General features: G+C 35.0%; 1 protein-coding gene across 1 annotated transcript; it reads left to right on the top strand.

The window, feature by feature from the left end:
- Positions 1 to 814: 814 nt before the first annotated feature.
- Positions 815 to 5,169, top strand: LOC100543612 (transthyretin-like). Its single transcript, XM_010708918.3, is given in 5 exon segments — positions 815 to 943; positions 1,471 to 1,601; positions 3,729 to 3,788; positions 3,790 to 3,862; positions 5,062 to 5,169. Coding segments are annotated over 5 exon segments (501 nt in total).
- Positions 5,170 to 10,796: the final 5,627 nt, after the last annotated feature.

Genomic DNA, 10,796 nt, shown 5'->3' on the forward strand with positions numbered 1-10,796 from the left:
TAACCTCTCTCTTAAATACTACAATTAGCGTAAGTGAAAAAATAGTATATTCCATTTTATTGCAATTTTATTATTATTATTATTATTTTTTTTATTACTGACTGTAGTTCTCTCTTACCGCACTTTTTCTGGTCCTTCTTTCTGCCAAGCAGAGAGCTTTCTGATTAGAGAAGTAGCACTTGCTATCAGATTCAGCAACTACTTGAAAAAACATGTTAGAAAAGAAAGGGAAAAAAATACCATAGTCACTATGCAAAGACCTTGGGCTTCTCAAAAAGAAACGATAGCCCTTATAATATAATGAACAAGGTTGTGAAGGATTTCAAGGCAGTTCTGGCAAGTTCTTGCAGTCCTAGTGTTCTCTGCGGTATCTAGCACTTCCTCCCTCATTAGTTTTAGCTCCACTGGCTGAGGAGAATCCATGCTGGAGTAATGTATTTTCTTGTTCTTTACTTACTGCTGCCATGCAGAAAAGAAGGAATCTCAACACTCATTGATGCAAACCAACTCTCTCTCCCTCATATGAATGGTGGTATAGATACATTCTGATATATGTCTGACACAGAGTGGGGCTCCTGATCCGTGGGATATTCAGTGCATCATAGAATGAAAGAGGGGACGTATGAGAGGGCACAGTTTTTACCATCTACATCATGATTAAATGGAGATCAGTGATTTCTATTTTAAGTCGATCTCTGATTAGCACCTTCTACGTAGCTCTATTCTCTCACTTTTCACTGATAGAATTAGGTAATGGAAAGATAAAGCCTTGATTCAACTTTCCTTTTGAGATTGTAAAAACACCATAAACACCATGCCTTGTGATGTGATGGGAGGAAACTATCACCATCCCATAGTTGAAAATAAAAAAGTTCATCGTCTACCCATACATAACTGCCTGGGGATGAAAAATCTGATCCTTTTTGGCATTAGGGAAGGCTCGGTATGTGGTAGTTATCAAGTTCACAGCTGAATTAAGATAATTCTTCAGTAAGATCACTAGATCAGAAGCCATCAAATTCAGAAAGTTCTGCTCAAATTGCAAAACATAGAGGGCAAATACCAAACTCCAAAACATAGAGGAAAAGTTGCCCGATTTTTAAACATTTTTGCTACTTCTGATGATTTAATTATTTTGTGTCTGGGTCACAATTTGGTTAAAAATTATGCTGTGAACGATGCGTATGTGAGCCATCCCCAAGGGAAAACAAAAAGGCATTTTCACACACAACCGCTGTGTCTATATATTGCACACACCTACTTGACTCCCTACACCTGCTGATATCCTCCTCCTTGGTTCCACTGTCTCCAGCCTCATGTAAACTTCAGACTGTATTTCTGAGTACAAAGTAATCTTGTTGAGAAGACAGTATATTCCGTAAAGCTAAAGAACAAGACTCCTGTTTTCTTTATTATGTCCCGCTTCTTACCTTTCTTTCAACATAAACAATTCTCTCTCCCTACCTGAAGGGCTCTTCTGATTCCAAGCATCCTCTTGTTGTAAAAATTCTGGATTCAGTCCGAGGAAGTCCAGCTCCAAATGTTCCAGTTAAATTATATAAAGCAGCTGCAGATGGATCTTGGGAACTGTTAAATACAAAGTAAGTCATACCAAAGTATGAAGTGAGAGAAGGGAAAGGCAATGGGAAAGTCAAGAGTTTCTAAGTGTGTTTCTTTTTTTAATTCAGAAAGAAGACACACTATTGAATGAATTACATTTTATTTGCTGCAGGTTATCTTTTAACAGTACTACAGTTTCAACTACCAAACCAGTTTTATAATGTAATTTTATTACAAAGCATCATATTTCTTTTTAATACCCACCAGTGAAGTGCTGTATTATTACCAGAGGAGTCAGACTCTTTTTGTTTGAAACTAAGACTCTGATTGAGAATTCTACCTTTATTGGTTATTTCTCTTCTTTTCAAATGGGCTTTCATTTGCTACAACAGTACAGCTCTGAAAAGAAAACATGCAATTTTTTTGAACGTATACCACATAATAATTGATAGCCTGCTTTATTTCAAGGAAAAGTAATCAGCCAACATGAGAAAATCCAAGATATTTGCAAAGTCTCACCTGAGACTTTCTTCCCATGACTCTGTTAATGGTATATGCTACCTAAAAAAAGGTGACAAGGGGCTCACACGTGCAAAAGCTGACATACTGCAGGAAGTATACCAGGCACAGATGCATTTGTAGAAAGCTCACAAGAAATTGTACGTAAGGGACTCTTCGGTGTAATAGAGCAATGGGCTGGAAACAGCAACAGGGCTTTCATATGTGCCCTTAACAAACATAGCTACAGTGAAGGTCACGCATATTTGCACAAGTAGAGGAAAAAGAAGAACTTTATCTATTCATGTTGTCCTTGTTAAATAATTTGCCTTTCACAAATAAAGTAGGTTCAAACATATTCTGTCACCGGAAATGTATATAGTTTTCCATTAAGATGATGTTCATCTTAGTTACTTTCAAGTCTGAGATCAGTGGCTTAATTTAAAGATACAGAGCTGAGCAGCTGGGTGTTAATCATAGCCTTAAAATATGTTTCGTGTTGAAACACATGGAAAGCTGCAGTAATACTAAATCAATTTCTCAGTCCTGATTGTTTATAAATAATGGAACACGTTAGGAAGGGATTCAATAATAACTATTCTCAATTAAATACATGTTGGGTTTTACCTGAGAAAGCTTATTAAACACTTATCTAAAAGTAATCAAGCTATGACAAGGATAAAAAAAAAATCTGCTGACTGACTAAGGAGCATCTCTCAAGAAGCAAATGACTTCATATCTATAAACTACACGAAAGTACAAAATCTAAGTAATAGTGGACAATGGCACAAATAACATTCCATTCTTTTTTCTGCATGGAATAAAAGATTTGGCAGCTAGAACACAATACAGTGGTCTGTGACTACTCAAAGCAGGCACTTACCAGAACTTATATGTGGATAACCTACTCAATGAAAAACATAATTTCATATAACTTATTTCACGGAAATAGATTTCAACCAAGAGGTATGTTTGAGAGACAGCATTCAATATTGTTTCTGGCATCCCAGTTTGGCTGGCGTTCCAAGGTGTACAGTTTCAAGCCAGCTCTATACCCTTGGATAGCACCAATAGCACCTTTAGTTCAAATAACATCTGTTGTATGAGGATAGAAAAACAGCTGATCAGCAAAGACAACAAAGAATTCTGTAAGACTACACTGTTGACTGAACTACAATCATTTCCAATAGCAGATTTCAAGTTTAAAATTGCTGACTCATTAATATTTATGTCAAAACAACTTAACTCAACATATTTAAATAAAAGAAACAATCAAAAAATCAAGAGTTCACCCTACTCACATAGTTAAGTGCATCACAGAGCTTTTGCATTGCTTACAGCAATGAAGTTTTCCCTGTGAGTTCATTTAATTAAATCCAAGACACTGCCAAGAGCCTATGAACAACTACACCAGCATTTGGCTCACTCCTAAACCATGCAGAGTAGTGAGATGGCAGGCAGCCACCCACTGTTTTGATTGTGGAAGCAATAGATGTCACAATAAGATCTGTAAGACACCCATAATACAGATGGACGTAAGTCATTACAGATCAAAGGAGGTATTCATTATTTAAGCTACACAATATTACTTAAGTACAATTTCTAAAAAGCTGAATTTTTATTGGGCTTTTGATCGAAATATGAAAGTGCATTCTTATGCCATCACACAGACAAACCAATGAAAATGGAGAGCTTCAAGAGCTTACAACTAAGGAACAATTTGTAACAGGGATATAAGATTGAGCTTGATACAGCCTCTTACTGGAAGAAACTGGGTTTGAATCCCTTCCATCAACATGCTGATGTAAGTACTTATTTTATTCTGTATGTCAGTTGCAAAGAATAAAGATGCATTATACATCTAGGATTCAATTAATAATTACACGTGTTGAACTTCTTGCTTTAAAATGTTTTAGCATTAAGATTTAAAATTTGCAGTCTCAAAACACTCTGACGACATGCTTGTGACAAAACATAGTTACCAGCTCTCGGTGAGCTCTTAGATGCATTACTTACAAAGAGGTTTTCCATTCTTCTGCTTCTACTGAAGCCTATGACTCTTTCTGAGACTAAACACCTGAGAGAGAATAAGTAGACTAAGTCTGCTTGGAAAAGGATTTTTCTGCCTTTTGGATCCAATATTTGTACAGGTGCACATAAAGTTTATATTTCTAAATAAATCAAATGTGAACTGTTTTCTGGATGCTTGGATCCTCAATTTACAATTGAATGCTGCGTGGGACAGATAAACTGGTTAGATAAGAGTGGTCCAAACCAGGTATCAACCAGCTCCAGTGTCTGGGACTCCTGGGAGACTGTCCTCTTCCCCTTGATAGTATCAGCTCCTTCACATGTTGCTACACTGTAATAACCACAGCAGATCTGTACAGATCTGTACAAAATAATCAACTAGTCTAAATGGAGGAACTGAAGAACAGGAGATGAGCAGGTGAAGGAGATGTTAGAAGGGCTGTTGTAAATAACTCTCCTACACAAGGTCATGGCCAAAGGACTAATGCAGTCCTGAAACTACTAGAAACTCAAGTAGGATTGCTTTGCTTCATATTTTACACTGAATATATTTGCTGTAATACTGTTTAATTTTGTTTCTCAATATTTAGGACTTTGTAAGTCTGTTCAGATACTTGAAAATATACTTTAAAAAAGCAACCAAAAAAAAACAGAGGTAAAGTGTTCAACCTAGCTCTTAAAAGAAAAAAAATCTTGTCATTTATCAGTATCAATGAAGAAAATTCAATTTAGATAATGAATGTTTGATAGTAACTTAAAGAATATTCTTTGTAACATTTATGCTTTTAACAAAAGTTTCTCAACCAGTGGAAATGCGTGACGAATACTGACCACATTACAACAAGAGAAGATATTTCTCAAGTTTTGCGGAAGCTCAGACTAGACAGACAACCACAGTGGTTTCACCTATACGTAGGCTTGTGTCTAGAGACCACTTCTCATTTGTCCTGCATTTACTGTTTCTTTTTCTAGGTGGTATTCACAGCTAACGATGTTGGTTATCGACATTACTCCATCACTACTGTCCTCAGTCCCTTTTCTTACTCAACTACAGCAGCAGTCAGTGAGCCGGTGGAATAGAAACTTGACATTTAGCATAAGGATTTAGATGTGTAAATTAAAGTTTCCATAAACTCTACGAATAGTTTCTGACTTTGGTAACAGTTTTAGAATTCGCATAGCACTTCCCAGAGTAAATCACTAACAGCAAATGTCAAGTTGTTTATTCCTTTTGTTAACTTTAGGAAGATGTACTGACTTTGTTTTCAATCACTCTTGTGAATAAAAGCATTCAGAGAAACACATTAAGTTTATAAAAAAAACGTACTGACTGAAGTCTTCTGTGAAGTTAATAAGCTACATTCCTCAGAAAGAAAGTGAACAAAATATACCTGAAAGGTCTCTCATGGTAAGTGAGCAGATGGGAAATGTAAACCACTACTTGCCATCATCTATGCCTTATTATTAAAGCCCACAGTGGATGAAATCACATGGGGCCACACACATAGAAGTAGCTTTTGAGTGACAACAGGGTAAATAAGAGCATGCAAAGATTCTACACAAACTCAAAAAGCCTCCTTTCCTACTCCTAAATATAGCTGATAACACTTTCAAGGAGAATTCGTATCTACTATTGCAGAACATTAAAATCATTAAACATACTTGAAATTATTTGTGGATTCTCAAAAGATGAATTGAGTTCTGCAAATACCTTTGGCTTCAGTTTAAGTACTCCAAAAAAATTACTCGCATACTTCTAGTATTCAGACATTTCTCTAATAATAACTCTAAGATAAAAGGAACAGGTACAAAGGACAACTGCTTGTTCCTGAGAAACAGCCAAGAGATGGATTCATTCATGTTTTTCACATTATTGTAAATCACGTACAAGGAAAATCACTTTTAAACAAGAGCAAAGAAGAGCTATTAGGAGAATTAACAAAAGTCATCCCACCACAGCCTAGCCTGATTTATTTGCTGTCCAATTTCCCCTCTCTTCCTGTTATTTCAAGAAGTTACGCACCAGAAAAATCAGCACTTTATCATCAAAACAAGAGATACCTCTCCAGAAAACCTCAGAATAACCAAACCAACACAATCTTTAGAACGTTATATTTCATAAAAGACAATGATAAAAAAGTACAAACATTCTCATGAACAACAAAAAAAAAAAAAACAAAATTATGATAGTACACAGGAAATTCCCAGCATATGTTTCAGTGCATTTTTCATTAAGCCTATCTTACACACCTCTACAAATAAAATAATCTTAAGTACACTTCCTCTTGCTGATAAGCAGTGGGTACTCAGAAGATTTTTAAGTAACTGGCTCATTAGTAATCCACTTCAACACAGTCATTAGTAAACGTAATAGAAAAATAGACTGGCAAGATCTGAGAAAAAGGAAATCTTGTACATTTTTCAATATAGTCTCTATTTTGAAATGGATTTTATATTTCATATTCTGCTATTTAGTTTTATATTGTGGAAAATGCACATAAGAGCATCTGAGTATATGAAGCAGATTCAACCGTTAATATTTCTGTAAAATCTTTATTCTCAACTGCAAGACCTTCAGAATCTTGAAAAAATAATTCCTTTCTTCCCCCTCCAAATTAACTCGTTGAAGAGAAGATGCTCTTTATTTGCCTCATCAGCAGTGTGCTTGGCCTCCCCCACGTTTTACAAGAATTATGAAAAATATCAAAAGGAATGTACAGAACTCTTAGTTCTGCATCACATTTACTTTGTTTGAAGGCACTGTCTAGGTTAAAATTAAGTACAGAATAGTACTGAGCTCAAGCAGATTGTATACAACCATTAATTTGATGTAATTTAAGATGGCACCTTTGAAAACTTCTCAACAAAGTGATCGAAGTTATTTAGAGCGGAGTGTTGGTTAAAGTTACATAAAGTAACATCCATCACTTTGGGGCACCAAAATGCAAACTTTTCAAGAACTCTGCTATATGTCATAATCCATTCACATCCTGGTTTAAAATTACATTTTTCCTAAGACCAGACACGATTAATTACTTATAGCTGTAAGGTTATGTTAGTTCAGCCACAGCAAATGTGTAACACATTATGTATATATGTATCTATGCATATATATATATATATGCATTTGAATGGTTAAAAACTGCACATTTCACAGAATGCCTATCAAATGGGCACAAAAGCATGGTTCAGAAAACACTAAGACCTACATACCAAAGGATGTTTGGTAATCATAGGTGTTGAATTGTAGGAGAACTTCATACTGAAAACCAGAAATTGCTTCAAAATTACGACAATTTAAGATTTATTCAACAGTTCTTAAAGAATTGGATTAGTCTGTTATGAAATAAGACCAACTTTATTTTGAAGATGTTGTTGATCATACATATATTATCTCCCTTTATCCATATGCTTCAGAATACCCTATACACTCAGTTATAAAAATATATCAGGAGGTGATCTAACTTTTGAAAAGATGTTCTGTTCACTTTGTACTTTTCATTATTTTATTGGACCACATCATTGCTAATGCATATTAGATAAACTGGTGAATTTCAGGGTAAGTCCCATAAGGTTTATCCCTTATAATTGTTCTCAAGTACTACAATAAAATCACTACATTTCTACAAAATATTTGGGATGTCTAAGTAAAATCCTAACTTTACCTAAGAATGACTATGAATAACGTTTACTGCTGGGATGTCAAGGAAATAAAAAGTGTTTATGGCAAACAAAATATACATAGCACCACACTATTTGTGGCAGCAATTCAGGAAACCAACACGTAGTAATGAGTTAGTATTTTTTTGTCTACACTCTTACAGAACACTCTACGGATAAACAATCCTATACTGCTTTCCATTGTTTACAGGAGCAGAAGTCAGTCTTTGGTTCCTAAGGAGTTGAATAACTGCGACAAACAAAACTGTTCAGGAGAGCTTAGACAATATATTTGCATTAACATAGAAAATAAATGATTCAGTCCTTTTCCTTACTGCTAAACAAAGGATGTAAAAAAAAAAGTTAAGAAAAAATACTTCTTAGCATTGAGTTACTTATAAGTAGCTTAACATTACAAACAAACAGATAATAGGAAAATAAGAAGATATGTTTTTCATTCTAAGCCAAGGAGAGAGGCTAGTTACTCATACATTTTTACACCACAAAAATAGAGAAACAGACAGGACCAATTCTTAGTGGAACTGTGCAGCCTCAATCTCATTTGAAGTCATAGACTTGAGGATACTTAGTGCATCATAAAAGCATTCAGCACTGTCCTAGAATAGGCCCTTCAATAGCTATATTGACTAATATATTATAGGTGGAATTTTAAAAAGCACTTAGCTTAATTTCAGTTCCACTTATGCAGTCATAAGTGGAACAGTTTGACCCACACCATGTTTCTGAAAATCCCACACTGCAAGCATTAGAACTATGTTTTGTTATTTTCCATTAAAATCTAACTTTAATATTCTTCCAATGAAGACACATTTTTGGCTCTTCTGATTTTGGAGGAATAAAAGTGCTTTTCAATAGTATTTAAAAAAAAAAAGACAATACCAAAATACTGTATGCACCCAGACACATTGTTTTAGCATTAAAATCCCTGACATTGACACTAGTGGCACACGTGGAAACATTTAAGAGTTCCTGTAGATCATAGTATGTAACAACTGCAAGATTTTCCATAATACACATGCAATAGGCATATAAATATGATGCAGGGTATGGCAGGCAGGGTATAATTTTGCTGGCAATAAATAAAATTAAAAGCTTTCTTTTGAGAAAGTTCATATATGAAATTGATTCTTCTATATAGATATGCAGGAGGCCTAGAGCTCAAAACTAGTATAACAGTTTACAGTCATAGCTGGCCAACAATTAATATTTCCTTCATTTCACGTAAGGTATAACCTTTTTTTTTTTAAGGATACTTACATTTTACACTTGTTCTTTCATGCTAATAAAAACATTCCTATAGAATTCAAACAAGAACACACTCAAATACATACTGGAGCATAAAATATTAAGCAATTTAAAAGCAATGTACACACATTAATTTACATCACATATTTACAAAACACGTTTTAAAAAGGAACAAAAGCATTCATTTAAATACAGGAGGGCAGAGTGGGAGCAATTTAGTATAAAAGAAGTCCTGGAAGAAGAATGTCTCTACTTCCAGTGAAGCTAGCAAGTCTGTTTTCTGCAGTTTGTTTAGCTGAGTGGTTAAGATAGAGAACATGGAGAACGAAGGCTTGAACAGTAGTCTCATGCTGTAAACATCTGAGTGGTAGCTGCTGGCTTTTCTTTCTGAACAGAATGCATGGTGAATACAATCACTTTACTTCTCATCCCAAATATGCATCATCAAATGGACAAAAAACCCTAATTCTAAGACGTTGATTGTTGTGTTTTTTTGTTTTACAGTGTCTTCAGTGTCTATTAATACCTTCCAGTGTATTAAAAGTTTACTTCAGTAGGATAGCTTGTCACACCATTTCCATCAATAGTCTCTAATAGGAGCAAGTTCTGGCATAAGATTAACAGTTACATTTTTATACAATCTACTGACAAGTATTTTAGGAGTGTATACTAAATTGTTCAACCCATCAATATACTGACGTTCTCTGGAATACCTCAGAAGTTTATATCTGTAGAGAGAGTTGGAAGAAGAAAACATGAGAAAGATTCGCAGGAAGCCATTCAATTTATGTTAGGCATGATACAGTAAGAGTCACATAGGTTTGAAAGACTACAACCTTTAACTCTGAAACTATCTTTCCGTTTTTTGAAATCATTGAACTATTATCTAAAGTTCAAAAGCCTGCCACTTTGGCTTTTTTTTTTTTTTAAACACTTCAACTTTGTTTACGTATGCAAGCTGATCTCAAGACCACATAACAAGATCAGAGGTGGATGTTGGTGGTATGGTAGCAGAAGTTGAACCTTCCATGCCAATATATTTTACTGCCATGTGGCAAATGATAGAGGAAAGGCAGACTGACAAAGTAGTATCTGACATGGAAATGTGTACGGAATTGAATTCCTTTATGCAGAAAGATTGACACCCTTGACATTCATGTTTGCTGAACATTTCCAGAGACAAACAGTGGATGTGAGCACAGTTAGGTTGGTGCATTTCAGTACTGACAGCAATGACATCAAAGACAAGCTATGTTTCAGATGGTCATGTGGATTTTTGAGTGTGGTATACAGGCTCTCGTTCATTGCTGGCAAAAGTGCATAGCTAATGGCAGCAACTATGTTGAAAAATAGTGGTTATTAGCTGAGAATCTGCTCTATCAAATAGTGTTATTGTGCTCTCTATCTTTTGTGGTTTTTATGGAAATTGTGGCTTTGCTTTTGGAGCAATCCACGTATTTCTTGCAATTCCAAACTAAATTTCTTCTTAAGGGACATGCAGTATCTTCACTATTCTGTGCTAGGTAACTCACTGTAGAGATAAGATCTAGATGCCTTCACTGTGCATCAGCATACATTTAAGATGTCTGAATTTCTTTACGTTTCATGCTTCAGATTCCTGCATTCACAAACATCTAAATTGAAGATTATTAAAAAGCAGTTTTTCCTCTTTGGTTACTGATATGTACATTTGAGCTTTTTATAGTACATATTTACTCATATCTACTGTATCTGACCATTTTCAGCTTTATTCATTACTTTTAATATATGACGCTCCCAGA

The sequence above is a fragment of the Meleagris gallopavo genome, chromosome 3, assembly GCF_000146605.3.
Source record: "Meleagris gallopavo isolate NT-WF06-2002-E0010 breed Aviagen turkey brand Nicholas breeding stock chromosome 3, Turkey_5.1, whole genome shotgun sequence".
Taxonomy (NCBI): Eukaryota; Metazoa; Chordata; class Aves; order Galliformes; family Phasianidae; genus Meleagris; species Meleagris gallopavo.